Source organism: Bufo bufo, chromosome 3 (assembly GCF_905171765.1).
Source record: "Bufo bufo chromosome 3, aBufBuf1.1, whole genome shotgun sequence".
Lineage (NCBI taxonomy): Eukaryota > Metazoa > Chordata > Amphibia > Anura > Bufonidae > Bufo > Bufo bufo.
The window spans coordinates 372,205,058-372,231,729 of record NC_053391.1 but is presented as its reverse complement, the minus strand read 5'-3'; the positions used below and the strand labels follow the sequence as shown (position 1 = coordinate 372,231,729).

The 26,672-nt window shown below is 46.3% G+C and overlaps 1 protein-coding gene across 1 annotated transcript in view; it reads right to left on the bottom strand.

The window, feature by feature from the left end:
- Nucleotides 1-18,018, bottom strand: part of NT5C1A (5'-nucleotidase, cytosolic IA) — a 74,482-nt gene extending 56,464 nt beyond the window's left edge. The window contains exon 1 of the mRNA XM_040424652.1: nt 17,569-18,018. Within this exon, the coding sequence (XP_040280586.1) occupies nt 17,569-17,709 (141 nt within the window). The 5' untranslated portion in view covers nt 17,710-18,018. The remainder of the gene's footprint in view (nt 1-17,568) is intronic.
- Nucleotides 18,019-26,672: the final 8,654 nt, after the last annotated feature.

Sequence of the window (26,672 nt, the reverse complement as noted above, 5' to 3'; positions counted from 1 at the left end):
ATGTGCACCTGCATACAGGGTTGTGCTGACTGAATCACCCACATTTTTTCTTTGTAGTATATATTGGAGGCGTGGCGATCTCCATGCAGTCATGCACACCTGACCAGTCAATCTGTCCTGGAGGCTGGTTTTAAAGTCAGTATAAAACCGAGTCTGCTTATATAGCACCTACCAGTAGCCATTTGGCTCCAGGAGAAGTATATAGTGGGCTCAGCATGCATGTTGGTACTTGCATCCCTGGATCCGATGAAAGCTGTAATGGCACCGGACGGGGTTAAAAGCAGAGTGTGCTTGGCGTGCATGCTGCACCTGCATTCCCTGGACTTTGTGTGGCTGTCATGGCCCATAAACAGGTAGGAACCAGTGTTAGGGACCACTCCATAGAGGCGACCTTGACGTGGTGAGTGGCTTATTACGCTTTGGCCAAAATGTACACCAATGCCTCATCCAGCATAGAGGCAGGGCAGAATGCTGGTTGCAGAGTGCTATTGCATTTGTGTTTTGCATTTGTAATAGACAGTCTAGTTAGACTAAAAGTCAGAGATATCAAAATTCTTTCAATGCCACAGCGCAAAAGCCACTTCATAGTGCTGCGCCTGCCACACATTAAGCGTTCTTATTACTACTGGGGGCTCTATAGGAGGGACTTATAGATAAACATTATTTCTATTAAGAGCATTATGGGGGACCTTATTACTACTGAGGGGTCTGTAGAAAGATTTATTACCACTAGGATAACAATAGGGGGGCCTTATTTCTACTAGGGGCTCTGTAAGGACATTATTAATACCAGAGGGCTCTTCTACTAATGGAGGCACTCTTGGGAGCACTATCACTGTTGGGGGCACTGTAGCGGGCAGAATTACTAGTAAGGGCATTCTAGAAGTGAATTACTATTGGTGGGACAATGAGGAGTACTATTACTATGGGGGGCACTCATTTTTCTTCAGGATAGTATTTGGAGGTAGAGAAAAGTGAGGAAGATAAGATGTCTGTGTTTCACACTCTGCAGAGATTAGGCGGCTGAGAGAAGTTGTCCGGACCGAATGGAGAAGATGATGACAGAGAAGATCTACATCAGAAGAAACTTCACCTGGGAGGTACTGGATGTGCCCTATCCCGCGATCAGTGCCTGCAATCTGCTTTCCCCCTTCAAACTCTCCAGCACATGCTTGTCCCTAGCTGCAACTATGCCTGCCAATGTCCCCTTATGCAGTCCTCTTGAATGTGAGGTTGACGGCTCAATTCCTGAGCCGCCGCCATCAGCAGCGAGTGTCAGCTGTATGCTGACACTCTTCTATAACCCCATAGATGCCACGGCATCCATGGGGTTAATAGAGGGAGGGGGCTCCCTCTCTCAACCATCCGGCTACTGCGCTGCGATGGTAGCGGCCTGATGGTTGCCATGACAACCGGACGCCTTGCAAAGGCGTCCTGTGTTGCCATCTACGAGGAAACCTGCAAGAGGATTGCAAAGCATAATACACTAATCAGCCCCACTAGATCTTCAAGATCCAAGTGGGACATAATAAAAAAAAAAAAGGAAAAAAATTTAATGTAAAAAAATAAATAAATAAAAAAGAAAATAAATAGCCTTTTCACATATCCACTCATTTAGTGGGATTAAAAAATGGAAAAAAAATTCACATATTAGGTATCATCGCGTCCGTAACTTTAGGCTCTATAACCACTTTCCGTCCGCCCATAGGATATAAACGTCCTATGGGTGGATCTCTATTTCTGAACGCATGTTTTAAAACGTTCTTTCAGAAATAGCAGCTGCACGTTAATCGTGCAGCTGCTGATCGGGTTGCCCGCTGTCAGTGACAGCAGGGCAACCCAGAGAGAAGGCAGGGACAGTTCCCCTGGTGTCCCTGCCTTCTGGATCGCTGCATACACAGCGCTCACCGAGCGCTGTGTATGCAGAGAAGGAAGCGCTGTGCGCTTCCTGTTCCGGCCCGGCGGTCATGTGACCGCCGTGACCGGAGAGTGCAGAAGCTGTGTGAGGTCTTTCACAGACCTCGATCAGCCCTGCTCTGAGGCTGTACAGCGCAGAATTATGCTGTACAGCCTCTCTGGGGGGTGCATTTCTTCTGTAACTGGGGCTACTATGTCAGCCCCAGTTACAGGAAAAATCAACAGTGAAAAAAAAAAAGAAAAAGTGAAGTAAATGTCCCCCAGAGGTCTTGTATGACCTTATGGGGGACGAAAAGTGTAAAAAAAATTAATAAATAAATAAAGGGTTGAAAAAATAAAATAAAAAAATGTTTCACTTGTGGTCGTGGCAACCAAGTACGTACCTAACCTACCTGGGATACCCTACCCCTAAGCGGTCAGAGTTGTGCCGCAACCGCGTCGTGGAGGACGCCTGAAAGAGGGCATCCCCTTTGAGAGTAACAGGTGAAAAGGGTGGGTGGGAGGGAGAACTCTGCACATCGTACACATGTGGGAGGGCGCCGGCCGTTGAAGTAGGTGGCCAAGCCCCTCCCACAAATACAGGCCAATGAATCGGCCTTTACACTTGTGGTCGTGGCAACCAAGTACGTACCTAACCCTACCTGGGATACCCTACCCCTAAGCGGTCAGAGTTGTGCCGCAACCGCGTCGTGGAGGGACGCCTGAAAGAGGGCAAAATACATACTGATAGGCAGAAGTAATTTATTACAAGGTCATTACAAAGCCAAAGTCTGAAAGGCTGCTGACATTTCAGTTTCGGGGTGAGGTATATAACGGTTGAAACATGACGAGTGCCAACGCCCTAGTTTCTGAATGACATGCGCCGGCACTCGATTTTTGGATGCCGCGGACGCAGCACCTATGCGGAACGAATGTCCTGAAATTGTGGCAGGGTCACCGCCCACGCTGGCCACCAGTGACCTTACATGGGATATGAACTGGTGGGTGGTGAGTGGAACCACCCCGAAGGGCAACAATGGACTATTTGGTCCGGCCCCTGACAAGGCAGATCGTAGCTGACGGAGCACCGTGACGGGGCACCATTGGTGCGATGTGGGAAAGAAGGATACCGGGACAGGGGGGCCCACCTGGGAGGTCTTAGACGTCTTGAGCAGTAGTACAAACCCGTCGGAGTTCTGGACCAGCTGGCTGACCGTGAGGAACCTGCTACCGCCAGGAGAACAAGTGAACTCCCCAGGTCTCAGGAAGCCGTAAAAGGCTAGATAGATGGCGGATTTAAGTACCAAGCTGGGCAAAACCCTGAAAGGATTACCGTTCAGGACGTCGGATAGTCTACGGAAAAGGGGGCTGGTGACCGCTTGCCTGCGCACTTGGCCTTGAGGTCCGCACTTGCTCAAACCCTTGAGTGCGGCTTTGATAGCATGCATGGTTGGTGAACACTGACGCTTGTTCGGGATGACTAACAGAGAGAAAATGTTGTACTCCCGCCAGGTACGACCTCACTGTACTTTGGGAGAGCTTGCGTACTGAGTGGCAGTAACCAATGAACGCCAGGATGTACTCTGGAAAACTGGAGTTCCCTTGAGGACATTCCCCTTGGAACCTGCAGAACGTCTTCCACCCGGTGTTGTATGCTCTGGTTGTGTTAGGCGAGAGGGAATTGTGTATCAAAGCGTGGGCCGTCTCAAGGTGGTTGGTTACGCTAGCATTAAGGACTCGTGAGGAGGGACGGTGGCGCCTGTCGCGTCTGCCTCTGGCATGATCTGTAAGAAACGGGAGAAGTTAGCCCTCGACAAGGCGTCAGCAGCCAAGTTTTGCGCACCTGGCACATGCGCACTGTAAATATGGAAATGGTGACGTAGGGAGAGCTGTACTAATCGTCTGAGGAAACACATGACGTGGCTTGATTTCGACAGCCCACTGTTAACGATGTCTACCACGGCTGTATTGTCAGTCACAAATAGAACAGACTGATTCGCCCAAAGACTGCCCCATATGTGGGCGGCTACCACAATGGGGTACAGCTCGAACAGTGCCGAGGTTTGGAGGAACCCCGGATTTGTCCCACCTCGCAGGCCATCCGTCCGCAACCCAGTGGGTGCCAAAAATGGCGGCAAACCCTGAGCTTGCAGCCGCATCTGAGAAGACTATAGGAGACCGACTCGACAGCTCGGGTACGAATAAGGACACCCCGTTCCACCAGCTCAGAAAATGGTCCCACATGTGGAGATCCGCTAAGGCCTGACTGTCCAGGCACACTGGGCTGTCCTGCTCCGGGGCGGTACTTAAGAGCGCCAGCAGGCGGGATATGAATGCTCTGCCCTGCGGGATGATGCGCATGGCGAAATTTAACATGCCCAGTAGAGACTGAAGGTCAGCCTTAGTGACCACGGTTGTGACTGTAAACCTATGGATGACTTCTCTAATTCTTGTTAACTTATCTGCAGGCAACTAGGCTAACATGTGCTGGGAGTCTAACTCGATGCCCAAAAAGGTGATCACTGTGGACGGGCCTTCTACTTTCTTGGGGGGAAACCGGGACACCTAACGGGGAAAAACACCTCAGCAACTTCCCCAGCCCTAGGGGGACTGCCCCTGGCCTCTCAATCAGTAAGGGCCTGAGCCAACTGATCGAAGAGCCACGGGCTGCTCTTGGAACCGAAGGTGAGTTTGGTGGAGAAATAATACAGGCCTTTCCACTTGATGCCGTGCCACTGCCAGAGAGCTGGCATGATGGGAAGCAACTTAAAGGCATCTGATATGTCGGCTTTGGACAACATGGACCCTGGACCCGTTTTCATGATGATGGCGATAGCCTGGTCGATCGAAGAATATCTCATGCCAACTTCCTCCGAAGGAATGAGGGAGTTAAGGCTGGGGACCTGGGAGCCGTGTGGGGCAGACAAGTCAATAATGAGTATCTCCTTCTTGCTGAACCTGCCTGTGACTACCCCCACGGGACTGACCCTCCACTGTTGAAAAGGGGGCACTCCAAAAGGACCGATTAAGAACCCTTTGTTTAACTCGGACTCTATTAGTACGTCTACAGAACCGGGATTCCTTTCGGCTGACTGAAGGTTCCTGCACTCGTATGTGAACTCTGGAGTCGTGATCAACCCCGTATGGAAGCCCTCGTGAAACCCTGACACCAGGAACTGTACAAACTCTGGATTATTGTGACCTCGCAAGTACTCTTGTAAACAGCTAGTATTGACCACACTCATGTAATTCTTCACCGATTTTAATGAGCATGCTACTCGGGGGTGGGCCCTGAAACAGTTGGTACAGATATGTAACAGACGGCATTGCCCGAAATTACAAGACGCGTAATTAAAATTGTTACATATCTGGGCCCTACCTAGCTGAACGATGGGTCGGCCCAGCTTATCTACCGAATTGGGGGGTCTGAAGACGTCGAGTGGTCCAGCTGCAGAGCTGGAGGGGTAAGATGCCGTGCTGACAGCGGACTTATGGCACCACTCGACAGAGTGGAAGATAGACTGACAGGCGGAACAGGAGGGAGCTTTCAGGCCTGCAAAGTGTCTGCAGAATAACTCGGTGTCTAGGTTGGACCAGTCTGTGACGTGTTGGAATTGGAGAGAGCCGCTGCCGCCTTGGCTGAGAATGAACAGTGATAATCATAGAATGCGTTCCCTCCATACCTATGACCCAATTCTGTGACCCGAAAGAGATACAGGTCTAGTTCCTCCTCCTGTCCGGCCTGGCAGTACAAATAACATCCCTGAAAAGGCTAAACGCCATGACGAACTCCGGGATGGTTAATTTGCGGTTGAGCCGGTGGTCGCGGCTTCTTAGCACCACCGACACTTCCCCGCAAGCTATGACCTTGTTGTCAGACAGGTCCCTGGAGGCTATCAGTAGTGATGCGAGATTGACATCCCTACCCTCTAGGATGTCTTTCCTGATGTTGATCGGGACAAAATGGGATGGAGTCACGTTGGGGACGGACTGGACAGTACAAATGTCCGCTATGGCAGAGGTGGAAGCGACCGGAACCTCGGGGGAGGAAACTGGTAAGACAGAGCTGCGAGCCTCGATTGACTCCAATCTCGCCTGCATGGAAGTGACGGCAGACGTCAGACTGTTCAGCATGACATGTATCTGAGTCAGCGACGTTTGCATCGTGGTCCGCAGGGGGATCATTACTACTGGGCACCAGGGAGTCTTTCCATAGCCGATATAGCTCCGCTTTTCTGGCAGATGCCGGGAAAGGGACGCCCCGCCTTGTTAGCTCCGCCATAAGCCTGGGGATGGTCCAAGCATGCAGGGATGGTATACTGCCCCCTTCGGATGTCCCTGCTACGTTCTCGTCCACTGACGCTTCGACAATGTCTGACGCGTGCGACATCACAGCTGTAAAAAAACAGTAACGTAAGGTGACCGACTAACCTGGATGACCACCGGTAATCCGTGAAGCTGTTTTAACAATGTAATGGAAAGGGTGCACTGTCCCTGTGAGGTACGCACACTAACACCAGAAGAGCCGTGAAGGAGTGGCCAGGAACCGCCACCCGGAAGTCCATGCAAGGAGACCTGACGTACTTACCAACTGAGAAACTCTATACCCTGACCCCCACAGAAGTTTAATGAGAAATAGAACAACCTGTACGTAAAATAGTGTTTGAGACACAACCCTGCTAACGGCCAGCACCTCCCCGTCCCCCAACGTGTACCCCCACTACCTTGTTTGACAAGGAAAATCAAATGAGATCCAAACCAACTTCTCTCTGTTTAATAACTCTTTCGAACCTGGAAAACAACAACAAAACAACACAAAAGAAACCAGTCAATGCGTAAGGCTCAACTAATGGAACGTGAGCTGTGAGTTAAAGGTTAACCGATGGATGGGAGTAGGTGTTGATCGACGTTGACCACCCCCTGGCTCTACCTGACGTCAGTGATGAACCCCTACCTATCTAAGCGGCACGGCGGCCCGTGCCAGACTTTAGGTGTGGGCGAGGAGCGGGCCATTGCTTCCCCCACCGTGCTCCACGGTAACCGCGTGGGGAGCCCAGAGCTCCCTGGCACCGTGAACCAAGTGGGGGGGAGACCTTTGGGCAATGGCTGACGCCCCACGCAAACACGATTTGGGCGCCACGTGGAGAGCTAACGCGTGTCCCTGACAGGGTGCTCAGTGCGGGGGGGCCCCCTCCGTCCAAGGGCTGGCCCGCCCGCCGGCTGAGCACTCCTACCACGTGGGGAGCAGCGCAGCCCTCTGGCATGAAACCGGCACAGGGGGGACCCCCGGCAGCGAGGCCCAACCTTGCCGATAAACTAGAAATGCCGCATGGGGGGCCTCACCGGTCCCTGATGGAGTGCTCAGTGCGGGGGTGCCCCCCTTCGCTTGAGGGGCCGACCCACCGCCGGCTGGGCACCTCCACCACGTGGGGAAACGGCGCTGCCCCCTGGCAAACCTGGGATAGGGGGAGGCTTTATAAGACATAGCCTCTCCCCCTCTACCAATTGAGGACGTGCCACGTAGGGGGCCCACCGCTCCCTGATGGGGTGCCCAGTGCGGGGGTGCCCCCATTTCCATGAGGGGCCGACCCACCGCCGGCTGGGCACCTCCACCACGTGGGGAAACGGCGCTGCCCCCTGGCAAAACCTGGGATAGGGGAAGCCTGTGTGGCTCAGCCCCACCCCCACATCGTGGGAGGAGGAGCCACGTGGTGCCGCCCCGCTCCCCGGCAGGGCGCTCGTTGCAGGGGTGCCTCCCCTCAGCTAGGGGGGCCGGCCCACCGCTGATAGCGCACGCCCACCACGTGAGGGAGCGGGGCAGCACTGGCTGAACATTTGGGGGCGGAGGCAGGCGGAGGAGGCGGGCCCTCTCGTGACCATGGGCCCCGCCCCCCGCCGGAGAGCAACGCCGCGTTCGTGACCTGGGCGGCGGAGGAGGGGAGCGCTGTCTCCGTGGGGCTCCACCCCCCCCGCCGGAGGCTGAAGGGGTACCGCTGCCGAACGGGCAGGAGGGATCCCTCGTCCTGTCGAGGCCCCACCCCCCGCTGTGCCTAATGTAGCAACGTAGTGGTCCGGCGCATGGGGGCCCCTGCTTACCAAAGGGCCGACCACCGCACGGACGTCCACTCACCTTGCCTGCTGACACGGACTGCCAGGTACGAGCGCACGCTTCCTGCGGAACTCTGCACGTCGTACACATGTGGGAGGGCGCCGGCCGTTGAAGTAGGTGGCCAAGCCCCTCCCACAAATACAGGCCAATGAATCGGCCTTTACACATGTAAAAAAAAAAAAAGTCCCAAGTAAGGAATAAAAAAAAAATTGAAAATAGAAAAAAATAAAATAGACATATTTGGTATTGCCGCGTCCGTTAAAAACCAGCTCTATAAAAATATCACATGACCTAACCCCCTTAAAAACAAACAAAAAAAACTGTGTCAAAACAAGCAATTTTTGTCACCTTGCAATACAAAAGGTGCAACACCAAGTGATCGAAAACGCGTATGTCCCACAAAATGGTACCAATAAAACCGTCACCTCATCCCGCAAAAAATGAGCCCCTACATAAGAAAATCTCTCAAAAAATAAAAAAACTATAGCTCTCAGAACATGGACACATTAAAACATAATTTTTTTGTTTCAAAAATGCTATTATTGTGTAAAACTTTAATAAATGAGAAAAAGTATACATATTAGGTATCGCCACGTCCGTAACAATCTGCTCTATAAAAATGTCACTTGACTGAACCCCTCAGGTGAACGCTGTAAAAATAAATAAATAGAAACTGTGCTAAAACAACCAATTTTTTGGTCACCTTGCCCCATAAAGTATTATAATGAATGATCAAAAAATCATATGTACCCAAAATAGTACTAATAAAACTGGCACCTTATCCCCTAGTTTCCAAAATGGGGTCACTTCTTGGGAGTTTCTACTGTAAGGGTGCATCAGGGGGCTTCAAATGGGACATGGCATCTAAAAACCATGTGGAGTTCCTTTTCTTCTGCGCCCTGCCGTGTGCCCATACAGCAGTTTATGACCACATGTGGGGTGTTTCTGTAAACCGCAGAATCTGGGTAATAATATTGAGTTTTGTTTGGCTGTTAACTATCGATGTGTTAAAGAAAAAATTGGATTAAAATGGAAAATCTGCCAAAAAAGTGAAATTAAAAAATTTGATCTCCATTTCCTTTAATTCTTGTGGAACGCCTAAAGGGTTAACAAAGTTTGTAAAATCGGTTTTGAATACCTTGAGGGGTGTAGTTTCTACAATGGGGTCATTTATGGGGGTATACACTATGTAGGCCCCACAAAGTGACTTCAGACCTGAACAGGTCCTTAAAAAGTGGGTTTTGGCAATTATCTTAAAAATTAGCCTTCTAACGTCCTAAAAATGTTAAGTAATAAATATTTTATGAGGTATCACTTTCTGTTTTAAAAGCAGAGAAATTGAAATTTAGAAAATTGCGAATTTTTCAAATTTCTGGGTAAATTTGGGATTTTTTCATAAATAAAGGTGAAATATTTTGACTTAAATTTATGACTATCATAGTAACATAGTAACATAGTACATAAGGCCGAAAAAAGACATTTGTCCATCCAGTTCGGCCTGTTATCCTGCAAGTTGATCCAGAGGAAGGCAAAAAACCCTGTGAGGTAGAAGCCAATTTTCTCCACTTTAGGGGAATAAAAAATTTCTTCCCGACTCCAATCAGAATATGAAGTACAATAATAAAAAACAGCGGCTACAACCCACGGATCAGTATTGGATATGAGGTGCTCACCTCCAAAAGGCTCACCTCAGGCCTAGGTAGACAGAGTATATGAATAAATATAAGAGGGGCACTCTCTACAGAAGGGACACACACAAATCTTGGACTTGGTTATCAATTAATATAATTTAATATCTTCACTACAAGATAACACTCATGGGCAATCCTTTAAAATGTTAATAACACAATAAAACACTCCAATCAATATAAAATAAATTCCTAAAATCAATATGTGTGAAGAAAAAAAGATAGCTAATTGGTCCACCTTTTCAGGATAGTAGGTCTTGGTTATAATATAGTATAGTATAGTATCGTATCTTCAAAGAAAAGATTAAAGTGCACTAGTGCCGTTCTTTGATGGATATATGCAATTTGAGCAGTCCATATATCGTTGTCCTGTTTGAATGCTGTAGGTCAAATCGACCTCAATTGTCCCTGAGTCCGTAACTCTGGTGCGCTGTGTATATCAGCCAGTCGGCTGTAAAGTGCGCTAGTCGTATCCAGAGGTAAACATAGATTTGCTTACCAGATTCTCAGGTGTCCTCCTCGGCGTCTCTTACCGGCCTCCCGCTCCACGGCGTCCTCCGCTGCCCTGCTTCTCACACTACACGCAGCGTCCCACGTGGTGACGAAGCTGGCGTCGGCACGGCGTATTACGTAGCGGAGCTCCCCCTGCTGGTCAGCTGGGTATACTTGCCGGAGGTTGTTTATTTCTTAGACAGGCCTGTCATATTATCAGTCAAATGTCCTTATGTGAACATCGGATATTAGCGCTCACTTCCTGGGACCATACGCGTTTTGGGACAACCCCTTCCTCAGTGGATCTCAGGAGTGAGCCTTGATGTTGATCTTTATAGGCGAACGCCCATCAGTCCACATTATTAGTGCATCATATCCAAACTCTGGACCGGATTCCTGTTAATAGTCTGTATCTGTATTGTTATATATATATATAGTGCGACCTTATTATTCATATACCTTTATACAAATTGTTCTCCTCACATATTATAATATATAAAGTTTATATAGAATCATAAAATCAATAAATAATGCATTTGAGACTAAAACATTAATTATATATTATGGATTTTTATGGATCTTGGGGACACAATAAAACATAGGTATTCTTTTCTCTGTCTCAATTATATAGGCTCGCCTCCTGTTCCAGTAAGTATCCAGCATCCGTCCCTTCTTTACAGTAATTTCTTAATTCATCATAGAATTTCTCTGTTGGATCTCCCTTTAGTTTTTCATATGTTCCCACATCGCTAAGTTGCCTCCTACATTCCTGTAGATAGTCCCCTGTACTTAAAATAACCACCGCACCCCCTTTATCGGCTGGTCTGATGGTTATTTCCTCATTGGTTTGTAGTTGTTGGATAGCCCTGATTATCCCTCCATAAATCACCCGACATCTGGATCTAGATCAACCGACTCTATGCCTAAATATGAGATATATGCAAGGTTCCTCCTCTCCAGAAACATACATAGTATTCCACCCTGATTTTATTCATCTTAAATATTCAGTTATTTTTAAGTTTTTATGTGGTACCAGAGTGACATCATGGTACAATCCATAATATATAATTAATGTTTTTGTCTCAAATGCATTATTCATAGATTTTATGATTCTATATAAACTTTATATATATAATATGTGAGGAGAACAATTTGTATAAAGGTATATGAATAATAAGGTCGCACTATATATATATAACAATACAGATACAGACTATTAACAGGGAATCCGGTCCAGAGTTTGATTAATGCACTAATAATGTGGACTGAATGGGCGTTCGCCTAGTTAAAAAAGGATCAAACATCAAGGCTCACTCCTGAGATCCACTGAGGAAGGGGTTGTCCCCGAAACGCGTATGGTCCCAGGAAGTGAGCGCTAATATCCGATGTCACATAAGGACATTTGACTGATAATATGACAGGGCCTGTCTAAGAAATAAACCAACCTCCGGCAAGTATACCCAGCTGACCAGCAGGGGGGAGCTCCGCTACGTAATACGCCGTGCCGACGCCAGCTTCGTCACCACGTGGGACGCTGCGTTAGTGTGAGAAGCAGGGCAGCGGAGGACGCCATGGAGCAGGAGGCCGGTAAGAGACGCCGAGGAGGACACCTGAGAATCCGGTAAGCAAATCTATGTTTACCTCAGGATACGACTAGCGCACTATACAGCCGGCTGGCTGATATACACAGCGCACCAGAGTTACAGGACTCAGGGACAATTGAGGTCGATTTGAACTACAGCATTCAAACAGGACAACGATATATTGGACTGCTCAAATTGCATATTCCATCAAAGAACGGCACTAGTGCACTTAATCTTTTCTTGAAGATACGATACAATACTATACTAAATTATAACCAAGGACCTACTATCCCTGAAAAGGTGGACCAATTAGCTATCTTTTTTTCTTCACACATATTGATTTTAGGAATTTATTTTATATTGATTGGAGTGTTTTTATTGTGTATATTAACATTTTAAAGGATTGCCCATGAGTGTTATCTTGTAGTGAAGATATTAAATTATATTAATTGATAACCAAGTCCAAGATTTGTGTGTGTTCCCTTCTGTAGAGAGTGCCCCTCTTATATTTATTCATGAAGTACAATGTGTCACGAGAAAACAATCTCTGAATGTTATTACCACATAAAGTGAGATATGTCAGTTTTGCAAAATTAGGCCTGGTCAGGAAGGGGGCAAATGGCCCAGATGGCAAGTGGATAAATATATCACATGATCCACCCCGTACGATAAACACCATAAAAAAAAAAAATAATGTGTCAAAAAAAGCCTTTTTTGTCACCTTACATCACAAAAAGTGCAACATCAAGCGATAAAAAAGGCGTATGTCCCACAAAATGGTACCAATAAAACCGTCACCTCATCCTGCAAAAAATGAGCCTCTACATAGAAAATCGCTTAAAAAATAAAATAAACTATAGCTCTTAGAACATGGAAACACTTAAAACATCATTTTTTTGTTTCAAATATGCTATTATTGTGTTAAAATACCTTAACTGCATGTTACCATTGCCAGTGATAGTCTTTGTTTGCTCACTAGCTAGGTTCCTTGTTCCCTGTTCCTACATTGTTGATTGGTTCCTCTGTGTCTCTGACCCCGTCTTCTGACCTCTCTCTGTCTCAAGTTTTGGCAATGCATAGCCCATCTGGTTCTGGACTCATTTCTGACGACTCTGGTATTGCGTTTATCTGTCTGTCATAATCCGTCTCTGCACTTTAGTAGCGTAGGGACCGTCAACCAGTTGCAGCCTAGGCATTTAGGGCTTGTACTGCAAGTAGGTAGGGACTGACATTACAAGACTTCTAAAAAAATTTTTTATTTTTTCTACCTTATTTAACTCATAATAAAATACAATAACCTTACTATATGGAGAATAGAGGTTTTCTATACCTAGAAGGATAATACATATTAATGGTGTCTTTATAATCATATTCTGCCTGTGAATAAATCAGACACAATATATGGGAAGAGCCAACACTGACAGTATTAGTGAGGTGACATTTTGGTTATCGGCTGGACAACCTATTTAAGGGCTTTACCATTTGTTAGTGTTTCTTGCTTCGAGATGTCACATTTTGCATCATCATAATTATGGCCATGTGGCTGCCTAATGTCATTATTTGACCTGATTAGGCCATTTTGGCAGTTAATTACATAAAGCACATTGTATTTTAGCATTGATTTGACTATATAATAGTGGAAAATATATAAGTGCTATCTATTTTTCATTTTCACCTGACTGGAAAGCTTAGAATTGTCATTATGAATTGCAGAGTGCTATAACTACCATATAGTGCTGATTGTTACTAGTAATTACTAGTAGTTTTTTTTTTGTGCAATATTTTTTCTATATTAGGCTAAGGCTAGTTTCACACTAGCATTAAACATCTCCGGCAGGCTGTTCTGCAGGGGCAGATGTTTAGATCTGATACCTCCTGATACCCGCCGGCCCCATTATAAAAACTATTAAAAAATTGTTGGTATTTTATTAATTTGTACTCATATATTCCATTTTTCACATAGCCACTAGAGCAGACAATAGCCTTTGCTTCCTGTGTTCTGCAACTCACTTGTCAACTCTGCTGTATAGATTGGGACACCAAGATAAGAGTCACTTCATTATCATTAGAGGGTATAGTGACAGCTATATTGTACTGCTAGATTAGATGGATAGTAACACAATAGATACAGATATGTCTTAAAGGGGTTGTCCCGGGTGAATGAATGAATGATCGTTAAATATCAAAGAAAATTCTGAATGGAAAATGATCCGCTCAGAATGAATCAGTTTGCCTCCGTTCCGTCTCCATTCCGCACTGGAGGCGGACACCAAACGCTGCTTGCAGCGTTTTGCGGTCTGCCTGACGAAGCGGAGCCAAACGGATCTCTGACACAATCTGGCACAATAGAAAATGGAGTATTAATACACTATGGTGGCTCACTTCAAGCGGATTATGGAGTCAGGTGCTGCCAACCCAAAATAGAGGGACACCCACCCTCTAATTATATGGTTTAATAAATAAAAAGGTAGTGGGTGAGGCACTCAAGCACTTGGACTTGATAAAATTTAATTAAATCAATTTATTAATACATGTACTAGTCATAAAACCATTTAAGATAGATATAAAACATAACATAAATTATAATCACCAATGGGAATGCATATGTTGAGTTTCCACACTTAAAAATGAAGTATTGAAATTGTCCCAAGCAGTGTGGACTGCCACCACTGAGGAAGGGAAGGCTAATTCCCGAAACGCGTCTGGGCCGGACACCTGTGAGCAGCACCTCCGTGATCTTTAGCGTGGCCACGCTACTTCAACTGCAGCCGCAGTCAACCTTACAGGAACAAACAAACACAGACCGAGAGGTAACTTCTTTGTTCCAGCCGGAGGATTATCACACACGGACGCATCAAGTCCCGCTCCAACTCCCGCGTTAGTTCGGGACTAGTAGCGTGAACAGTGTGGAGCGTGACGCCGGCATAACCTGCACCGCTTGCGACCGAGTCCACGACTAACTTGCACCGTCAGCCGTTTTGTGTGAATAGGAACGAAGGTAAGATACCATTCCTCCCCAAAGGATGACTTTCATCGTACGGTATGATCAATACCTATAGCCATTAAGCTTGTGTTTAATCCTACTGCACCGACAGCCCAGTGGAGGAGATATACTATCTTAATCATATCTTGGGCTAACTATTTGTGCTTGATGTGTCCCATATATGGGATAAAGATTGACAATCATATTTGAGGATTGACATTTTTGGAATCGACACTGTGACAGTGTGATTTGTGCTCAGTTACCTGCTGTGGCAGTCCCACACTGCTTGGACAATTTCAATACTTCATTTTAAGTGTTGGAAACTCAACAAATGCATTCCCATTGGTGATTAAAATTTATGTTATGTTTTATATCTATCTTAAATGGTTTTATGACTAGTACATGTTTAATAAATTGATTTAATTAAATTTTATCAAGTCCAAGTGCTTGAGTGCTCACCCACTACCTTATTATTTATTAACAATAGAAAATGGATCTGTCCCCATTGACTTTCAATGGTGTTCAAGACGGATCCGTCATGACTATAGAAGACCTAATACAACCGGATCCGTTCATGACGGATGCATGCGGTTGTATTATTGTAACGGAAGCGTTTTTTTGCAGATTCATGACGTACCACAAAAACGCTAGTGTGAAAGTAGCCTAATATGTATCACCCCCTGTCACTTTTTGGTCTTGGGTGGGGGATTTGCTCCCATCACATCCTGGAGACTGTATTAGCTTATTGATTTTTCTTTGATATTTAACTATCATTCTTTCAGTTGCCATAAAGCACACAAACCTTTGTGTTCTGTGTGTACAACAGGTACACAACTTTTAGCTCCAATGGCAACACTGTCAGATTGTACTACTCCCAACGCTGAAAACAATTGTTTTTAATCTCTTGGTAGAACTGACACTTTGTTTGCCGGTGTGCATGGATTCAGAAGTCAATGTGTCACACGGGGATACAAACCACCATAGAGAGAATGCCAGTCATTAACTGGTTTCTCAGGTCTGAACTAAACATAACACAGTATCAGTCTTGTTTGAATTGCTGTTTGATTTTAGGCCCACAACTATAAGACAGTTATGCCTATACTGTAGATGCCATAAATATCTATGATGGCAATACCGCTTTAAAATAGAACTCATACAGGACACAGGGCCCCATAATAGTGCCAGCCACACATTGCGCCATTAGAACGTTAATTGTCCTTGCTCATGCGCTGCTCCTCCCCTATCTGACATGGAAGATACATATGAGCAACCACAAGAGGGCGCTCACATGTATCTTCCATGACCTGCACTGATGTCTATAATCAGTATAGGGAAAAACTCGACACTTCATTCTTTGCATCAGAAGGACGTGGCTGTTCTTTTACAGTCATGTCTTTCTGAACAATCGGGATGCCCGTACCCTAGTGCTTGGTGCTCTATCAAATACAATTTTGGATCATAAGTGGGCCCCCTTATGCGGCATTCCTGGTCTATACACGGAATTAAATGTGTGCCTCTAATATCGCAGAACATAATTTTAAACATTTAAAGAGAGTTGTCATCAGTGACCAGTCCAACAATTGTTTGTATGGACACATTGAAAATACTGATTAAAACGCTGTTTTTCTTTTGTTGATCAAAGGCTCCTTTCCCGAGTTATGATACTTTTTCTTCATATGCAAATTAGGCCTTTGGTGCAATGAAGGGGTCTTGTTTACTACGCTAGCCAATATGACGCTGCTAAGCATAAGTTGGGGGTGGGTTAGCTCATTTTGCAGATGCAAGGTTTTAAGCATACTGTCATCTCTTTTCTACTTTCACGTGTTGTCCTCTTCGTCTCAGTTTTAATTTATTTCATTTTAATTTATTTAGCAAGCTCCTAATTGACAATTTCACCACGTTCCTCATGCCATCATTTCATGTTCAAGTCTGACTATTTTTAAGTTTCATCTACTCGTATGATAGCTTCCATCTGAACTTCGATATCTCCTATACCATTCTAGTGATTTTTTTGGGGGGGCCCTGATTAGTGCAAATATCATGACCTCCCATTCTCCTGCTCCTTTTTTCAGTCTACTTGCTTAGTAAAGATGCAGCAGTTACGGATAGCGGATAGGAAAGACCGATCAACAGATAGTTGAATGGAATTGGTACGTAGTTCTCTAACGTAGTAATAGTAATATCACGTGCACCTATGGCCATATATATATATATATATATATATATATATCACTTGACTTGAGAAAGGTCCTGTGAGAGGACCGAAACGTTGTCTTTGCTGACATGTGTGAATAAATTGCACATTTTTTACTTGAAGAGTGCTGCGGATTTTCTTTTTCTTCTCTCTCTCTCTCTCTATATATATATATATATATATACACATACGTCCACTCATGTACGCAGGCTATATATATATATATATCCATGACATTTTTCTTTTGGAGTAGGGTCATAGGTCGGTGACCTTGGCTGAATTCCCTGTACACATCCCCTGCTAATCCCACAGCTGAAGGTCAGTTGCAAAGCATTCTGCACAAACAATCACCTTCATGAGAACTAGGGACATTAGCTGCTGTCACTGCATGGACAACACATACAGCAGCACATCTCTCCTAGTAGAAGTTAACCCCGTATGCAGATAAAAATAGAATATGAAGAATGAGTGACATGATAAGATGAGTAAGAGTATGTGTCCATGGCATGCCGTGTACTTAGGTGGCTGAACCAAACAAGTTGCTCAATTGTCACCAAGAGTACATTGCATTCTGTGCTTGGAATAGATATTATCAATGCGTCTTCATATAGCTTAGTACATACCGATTTTGGCTTCTTGGTTGGGGTTAGGTTTTCGTAGAATGCTTTGGCGTCTTCCAGTTTTTGCTTCTCCCCAGGGCTCTGAGGGGGGCCATGGCTGCTCTGGGGTCCTCCCTCAGCTGCGTCCCTGTGGCCAGGCAGCATATTTCAGTGCAGATTGCTGAGTCGATAGGCTTGGCTACTGCTAATGCCTGTGTGTGATGGAGAGCGGATGAGCAGCCTAGCACTTGCCTCTGTGCCCTTCTTCCTAATTCTCACCCAGCGATTGCTCTGTTCCCCCTGTCATCTCTGTCAGTAGGCGTTCTGCTGGGCAGCTTTTCTGTGAAATGACTGCTTATTGTCTTCTTGTTATCTGCTCATTCTCTTAGCTTGTCTCTGAAGGTCTCCCTTTGCCTCTCCCTTCACTAGTGACAGGTCTTTATAAGGCATCCCATGAGCCCCCTGTGTTCCCAGCTCCTGATTCCATGAAATGGAGAAGGGAGGGATAAATATATACTAAGCAACAACTCCCCAGATCAGCTGAAGGTTTCCTCCTCTCCTCAGGCTTGTCAGTACAGCTTTTCTCATAGGCTGGTCAATCTGCCTGAGAAACCGAGTAATGAAAGCAAAGCTGGAGTCTCCTGAGGTTAAAGGATCCACCCATATCCTAGCAACAAATTCCTTGCAATTCATTTCCTACCAATTGTGGCCTATTTCACAGTTCACTATCTTCCATGGCTCATATTCAATCTTATTGTTACATAGTCTGCTGTATGATGTTGCATAAGTGCAATCACAGTCAAAAGAACATCCACTGCAGATCCCAGGTGGTTTGTGATTAGTCATAAGCCTTATTAATAATCCAGACTTAGGTTAGTAGGCAATGGCTTTTTATTTTCATCTAGCTGAAGGGTTGGTACCGGCCATTTGGTCATTGCGGCGGTATGCCGCTCAGTTTAGATGAGATATCTTTGTGAAATAGCCTGGTACATGTTATCTATGTTTTGCACTATTTTTTTTATTCTTTTCTTTTTCCTATTGTTGAGTGAAAGTAATATAATGTCAGTTCTTTGTATCTACAAATTCTCGTTACTTCGCCAGTGTTGTGAATTCTTTCAAGACAAGGTGCCTGCTGTGATATCTTTGAAACAGTTTTTGAGTATGATAACGTTTATTGGTCTTAAGGGCACCATGGATGATAAGCTCATTGTTCATCATTTGGTCAAGATTGCTGTAAGAAGAAATTCATGTAGAGATCATGTAACCAGAACAATCTTGCTTTCTAATTTAAAAGGGTTGTCTGGGTTCAGAGGTGAACCTGGACATATCCCCATGTTCACCCCTCCGGCCCCCCCTGATATGAGCATTGAGAATGCGCTTACCATATGATACGATACACTTTATCGATCCCAGGGAAATTTTAGTATCACACAGCTCATCAAAGACATGAATTATAACAGTAGACAATTGACAGTAACAACCTGGGGGCATGACACCACCACCGCTTAGCATACAATCACAAATACATTAATATCAGTGACAAGTCAGTAGAATAAACAGTCAGTGGAGAAGAATGCTGCATTTATGTGCAGCGATCTCCTCCACAGTATGGGGAACAGAAATCACTAATGCCATCGCTCGTCCCCAGGGGCGTAGCTATAGGGGGTGCAGAGGTAGCAGTCGCTACCGGGCCCAGGAGCCTGAGGGGGCCCAAAGACCCTTGTGCCGCATATGAAGACACCAGTATTATAGAAAAGTGCATGCTGGTCAAGTTACACCTCTGGCTGGAGGGAAGGGTTTAGGTCAAAAATTTGGCATGGGGGGAGGGGGTGCCTCAGGCAGCATGAAGGCTATTTGCGCCCCTGCCACTGGCCACAAAGCACTGAGTAATGGGGGACCCAAGCAGAACCCTTGACCCTTTAGCTACAACCCCTGCTTGTCCCCATACAGAATCATTGTTTGCTGGCAGCAGAGTGCTGTATAGACAGCACGATCTGCTACCACCAGATGATGATTTAGGTGTCCACCTGAACAATCCTATTAAATGGTGACGCCTTTACTCTGGAAGATTATTGCTAATGAGCATCTGTACGAATGCTTGTTAACAATAATCTTCCTGAACATTGGGCACAGTAAAGAGACCTTAATAGTACTATGACACAACATCAAATTCCCTTAAAGGTTTAACACTTGATATTCACCCCATAGCTGTCAGTACAAATGTATCTATTTCCTGTTTCCTGATCTTTCCCTTTTATATCTTTTTATAACGGTTACTGAAAGTACCCTCTGCCTAATAAACAGCTTATACAATGGGTGTAAGTTATTGTTCATTATCTCCATAAACTTCTCAAAGGGGTATTCCCATTTGCTCGTTGATCGGGTAATCGGTGGAACTTTTATACTGGCAGATCATTGCTGACGAGCGATCCTCCGAACGCTTGTTATCGATGATCTGGCCGACCTTTGCCCATTATAATACAGTCATTAAAAATTCTTTGCTCCACTATCTACTCACAAAGCTTAATTTATGATAAGATGCACACCTCATCATAAATTAGGTGCATCTTCAGGCAGTCCGTGCGCCTAAACTGAAATCTGTGCCAGCCCATACAGCCCTCCCGCACCATGCCCGCTTTTTAGAAGTGACGCGGGTAGCATAGAAACGACACTTGCACCTAGATTTATGTGTATTGGGGTTAGGGGGGTGGAGTTCAATTGTTTTTTATACCAGTAGACTAGTGTAGGGAGGAAGACAAATTCCCCTCATAATGTCTGTATTGACTGAATAGGTCAGTCTGTCTTCCTTTACACTGCATCAGTCAAGCAGCATGATCAGTGATTGCACTCTAGGCCTCAAATTGGTAGAAGCATAGATGTTTAAGATGACAAGAACTATGCTTTCTGAGCAGATTAGGTACATGAATATCCAGCATATACAATAATTAAAATGGTTTTCCGCATTAGAAACCCCATTTTCAAGTACCCTATTAGGAAATTCTGAGTAACTAGATTAGGGTCCCTTATACAGGACTCTCATCTCAGTTATAAGCCAAGGAGGAGAGCAGCTACAGTACACAGAGGATATCTCGATCCTGAGGTAGCACCCATGCAATACACAAACAGTTGTCCAATGGCATTCAGATATGTTTTTAGATTACATTTGTAGTATACGGGAGTTGTAATACCCGTTACTACCAAAGTGTCACTTGGTGTGCTGTCGTCCCTCCTAATTATGGGGAAGTTGTTATATGCCAGTTTTATAAAATGTAATATAATGTGTGTATTTCCCTGTCACTGAAACTTGCACTACAGGCCTGCTAGGGGTGTCATTCCTACTTCTAGTCCATAGAGGGAGCTAGGGAGCCCTAGTTGATATAAAGCCCAGTCAGGGAAGTGCAGGGCAGACGGAGTCTAGTATCTGTAATCTACAGTTGGAGTTTAGACAATGTCTGAGACAAGTCCAGGCCTGAAGCCTGCTGTTCAGGAGAAGATTCCCTCCTGAATACCCATATGCAGAAGCAGGAACATCTTAGCCTAAGGGCCTGAGGAACCATTCAGAAGCTAGGAGAGACTGAGGCAAAGATCAGAGGAACCAGAGGTACTAAGAGAAACAGAGGAGGTACTTATTTAAGCCATAATCAAGGATATAAAGCCAGACTTAGGTTAATGGGCCTTGGTGAAGAATTGCTACATTCCAGGATCAGACAGAGTTAGAGTGCAAGCTCCTTTGCTGCAAGTCCTGTGTTCCACACTCTGTAATTACCCTGCTGTACTGAATTGCCTGCATCGACCGAATTGCAAAATCGACTGTATGCTGAGGAACTGCGTTTCCAATATTGTCTCTGCCTGCAAACTACTAAAGTTGAAGTTCTGTTTTAACACCACGTTTCCTCAATTTATTCCTGCATCCGCAAACGGCGTGCCACCGTTTACTTGGCACTGGCGTCACGAACTATTCCTTATCTATACCTGCCCTTGCAGAGAGTCAGCTGTACCAGGTTAGTGTATATTGCACTACTACACCCAGAAACACCTACTACGCACAACTTGAGTACGCTGCACCTCTCTTTTGGCGTCACGAACAGGATACGCACGCTTTCTAGTGCAAGAAGCGTGAACTTTGTGCCTTATACAGTTGCCCTGTGACCAAAGTGACAATTTTCCTGTTTTATTCAAGTGGACTTTGTGGACTGAAGATCATACCCAAAGTGTCCCAAAAACCTCTAAAAAGCGCTGTGCAGTATTGCGCTGCACAGAGGAAGAAAATCGCCGCATTGGATTGTGGTTTTGTGGACTTTAAACATTCCTGCTTGCTGTCAGTGAACAGACAGCGTTTGTACCTAAAGATGGCCGCTGAGCTTGCTGAATTTACTGCTGCGTCACCTTCATCCCGAAAAGGCGGGAAAAATTGGCGCCTTTCTGAGGAAAAAGCGGGAAGAAGGTCAAGGGCAGGCGCCACGGCTTATCTGGACATTTGCATGTCTGCCAGCATGGACACCGCCCTCCATATACTGGAATACCTGGGGGGCGGCTCCCCAATGAAATGGGAGGAGCTGGCTACTTTAATTGACGCGACCCTATCGCTCTCCTCAGAACGATCGAGCATGTTGGATTGTGAGCAGAGTGTTGCTGCAGTGTCCGCACCTGTAATTGAAAAGATGACCGACACCGGTGTAGAGCCAGAAGAGGCTCCACCGGCCTACGCTCCGGGACCGGAGCAACCCGCCTGCCGCACCAGGGAGAAAGAACCCGAGCATCTACTATGGCTCGTGGAGGGACTTTTTCCAGCCATCGTTCAAATGGTCTTCCCTGATGGCGGAGATTCGAGAGGCCGCTATCAAGCGGAATACCAAGACTAAGATCGTGTATGAGGAATTGACCAAGACCATACATGAGAAGCATACACACACCCAACCCCGCCTGGAAAGGAGAAAGGGAGTGGTGCTGTCGTTTGACAAATCCCGTGGCTACGGGTTTATTCAAGACTATCTGACTGGCAGAGACCTCTATGTGAATCGAAGGTCTGTCAAGAGAGACTACCTCCCTTCGTACCAGCACAGCCTCCGCGAGGGAGAGGAAGTGGAGTACACCCCTGCCGAGGGCCTGCGAGGCCCTTATGCGACTGCTGTGACCCGTCCCAAGCGAGCACCTGAGGACTGGGAGGCAGAAGAAAGAGAAGACTACTCTGGCTGCGAGCGAGAACCGGAACGCTCTCCAGAGCCGGCCCATCACGCCTTTCAGGAGCGGAGCTCCTTCATTGGGCCAAACGTCTTCTGGCAGCCAACCGTGTTGGAAAAATGGGTGAGCCCCTTCCCTTCCCCCGAGCTGCCTCGTCGGGAGAAGACGATATCTGAGCTGGAGCAGTTAAAAGGACTTAGTGCTACCTTTGAGAACATCCGGATGGGACGGAGACCAGATGCAAGTCCAGAACCTGAAGAGGCCGAGTCTGCGTCATCGGTGACTGTACCTGCGCCGGCGGCGCCAGCAGAGAACAGCGACTCCGACACAGAGAGCATCGGTGAGCAGATCGTCCGGCTGGAGGAGAAGTTGCGGGAGTTGCGTAAGACCTACACCGCCAGGATCCAGACACCGCCGAGGAAGGATGAGGTAAGGGTGCCTGTCACCACCCGCCGACCGCCTTCTGTTGCCACCGCTCCGTCAGTGCCCCAGACCGGACCCGCGATTGCCGTAAATTGCTGCACCCCGAGCACCGGACCGCTTGCTGCGGCGGTGCCAAGCACGTCGCACCCTGCAGTGATCATGCCAGGGCCGGCACGGTCCATCAGAGGGTTCACCCCTAGGCCTATGGGGCCAATACCTATTAGGGGCCCCTTTACTCTACAGCTGCCCCCTGACACTGTTATGTGGGCCCATCCTCCTGTAGAGGACTACTACAGACGATACCTGCCAGCGGAGCCAAGTGGATATGATAGGCCACTGTAATCAGCCTGCTAGGCCTTTGATTTATTTCTTCATAAGAAGTTGATGTTAACCCTTCCAGGACAGGAGTCCTATGTTACTGGTCCTTTGTTGCGGCTGCCAGTTTGTCCACGGCTCAGTGGTAGGTGTTGACCACTGAAATCACAAAGTCAGCAAGGCCACGTTTGTTTCCAGGATCTCCTGCCTGCTTTTGTTACCCCACGCCAAGTTGTGCCTGTTCCTTTGTTGCACCTTTTACCCTTCACCCCCTTTTCAGGTTGATCAGGGGTTTTACAGCACTTTTCCTGCTGTCATTTTATTGTGCAACCTGTTACTAAGGAACCGTGCCCGGAGACAGACTCAAAAGAACCTGAGCCTCTGAGATTCTTATTCTTTTAAAAGTATTGTGCCCAGAGATGGACTCCACTGCATGAGAGCCTCTGTGATTTAATAAGAAATAACCTGGGTACGGACTCATGTTTGTTATTTGAGCCTCCAAGAACTTTTATACTGTTTTCTACTGTTTTATCATGGACTTATTCATTGTCATGGACTATCCTGGTTCTAATGTTACGCTGTGCCAGGTCAGCGCCCCCGTTCCATTCACTATCCTGAGAGAAGAGAACGACGCCCCTTGTCACTACCCTTCACCTTTGCCAATTGGACCTGATGTAAATGTAAATGCAGATGAATTACATGTATGTATGCCTACATGTCTCTATTTTCTATTTCAGGTAGAGATTCCAGTTGAGAGATCCATGATGGAGTACGAGGTCGTACTCAGCTTAAAGCAGTGGGGTATGTAGTATACGGGAGTTGTAATACCCGTTACTACCAAAGTGTCACTTGGTGTGCTGTCGTCCCTCCTAATTATGGGGAAGTTGTTATATGCCAGTTTTATAAAATGTAATATAATGTGTGTATTTCCCTGTCACTGAAACTTGCACTACAGGCCTGCTAGGGGTGTCATTCCTACTTCTAGTCCATAGAGGGAGCTAGGGAGCCCTAGTTGATATAAAGCCCAGTCAGGGAAGTGCAGGGCAGACGGAGTCTAGTATCTGTAATCTACAGTTGGAGTTTAGACAATGTCTGAGACAAGTCCAGGCCTGAAGCCTGCTGTTCAGGAGAAGATTCCCTCCTGAATACCCATATGCAGAAGCAGGAACATCTTAGCCTAAGGGCCTGAGGAACCATTCAGAAGCTAGGAGAGACTGAGGCAAAGATCAGAGGAACCAGAGGTACTAAGAGAAACAGAGGAGGTACTTATTTAAGCCATAATCAAGGATATAAAGCCAGACTTAGGTTAATGGGCCTTGGTGAAGAATTGCTACATTCCAGGATCAGACAGAGTTAGAGTGCAAGCTCCTTTGCCTGAAGTCCTGTGTTCCACACTCTGTAATTACCCTGCTGTACTGAATTGCCTGCATCGACCGAATTGCAAAATCGACTGTATGCTGAGGAACTGCGTTTCCAATATTGTCTCTGCCTGCAAACTACTAAAGTTGAAGTTCTGTTTTAACACCACGTTTCCTCAATTTATTCCTGCATCCGCAAACGGCGTGCCACCGTTTACTTGGCACTGGCGTCACAAACTATTCCTTATCTATACCTGCCCTTGCAGAGAGTCAGCTGTACCAGGTTAGTGTATATTGCACTACTACACCCAGAAACACCTACTACGCACAACTTGAGTACGCTGCACATTAACCCCCCAAAAAGTGAGCATTTATGTGCCCCCTCTACTGAGGAGGTATGTAGCCCCCCCCCCCCCATGCACCTAGCCAAGTCTTTCTCCAAATCCAGAGCTACAATATGGTTAAAAAGAATTTCAGTAATAGACAATGGATGTAGGTTTGTTTGCTTGTTTCTTATCTAAAATCTTGTTAAATATCTGCCTTACAAGATGATACATGTTGGGAAAGTAAAAATATGAAATGATTCTGTGGCGGAACCCGCCTCGCCACTGGGCATTGGAGAGGCCTGGCTACCCGCCTCCTACCTACTGACTATGGCCCCTGGTGAATTTGTACGTGGACTGAAATTTGGGCATGTGGTATTTTGTATTGCTGTGTGTTGTGGACTGTATATATCTTGCCCTGGCTGTAATGTTTGCTATGTTAAATGCATTGCTTTTCTGTTCCTCCTCCATCTCCCATCAGTCCTTGCTATTGTCTGGCCCCCACCCTTCCTTGTACCATAATCTTCTATGTGCCCTATTGTATGCAAATGAGGCTGTTGGTGGAGTTTCAAGTAGTGTGCTGTGTCTAAAAAAAGTGAGTTCCTGTTTTAACCCTCAAGGTGAAGTGTCGTCTCATTCTTGGGGGAGGATTTATTGCATGCTGTCCCAGTTTGACTGCTAGGAGTGAAAACCTATTCGTATGGTTTCCTATTCAACTGCCTACAGCATTCATATGCTTGAAGAGGATTTCTATGCTTCTTCGGTTCGGTGATTGTGGTGTCTGCCAGAGTGCTTGGAACCCTGAGGAAAACGCTAGGAGCATCAGTCAACGGAGGTACTCAGTCGGGGTGCCAGGTGATTCGTTACATTGGTGGCAAGCAGTGGGATGGCGTCCTGGTGTGAGAGGAACAACACCCTGGAGACACAGGAATTATTATGGAGCGGCATAGAACCAGCGAGTCCCTGGACAACGCTCGAGGTAGAAAAGGAATGTAACCGGAGGTTACAGAACTTCTTGGCACCACTGGTCAAGCCAATAGGAGAGGCAACCAGGTTGGACTGCAGAGAGAGCGCCCGACAAGAGATGTGGGAAGAAACCCTAGAAGGTGTCCAGCGTTGGCGAGGTGAGCGTCTTCCCAGCAAGGAGCAGCGGTTACAAGCCAGAGTGGCCCTACAGATACCTATGCTGGGAGAACAGGCCCAGGAGGAATTGGGGATGCAACTTAATTCACTGGCATGGAGGGAACTGGGTCTCGATGATGCATACCAAGCGCTACGTTGGTACGCGGTTCAGCGGGTTCCCGGAATGGCCAAATTTGACAAACCCGAGGGCAAGGATTATAATGGCCCTGGCTTATTATGGGGGGCCTTTGCAGAACCGGAATTTGGGAGTGCGGCAGAGGCACGGCTTTGGGACATATTTGACTACAGAGATGCCGTGCTGGATCTCCCTATGGCCGAAGACCTAAGGCCAGACCTGATTGAACTGGCTGTCCAGGAATGGGAACTGGAGCAGGATTACCAGCAC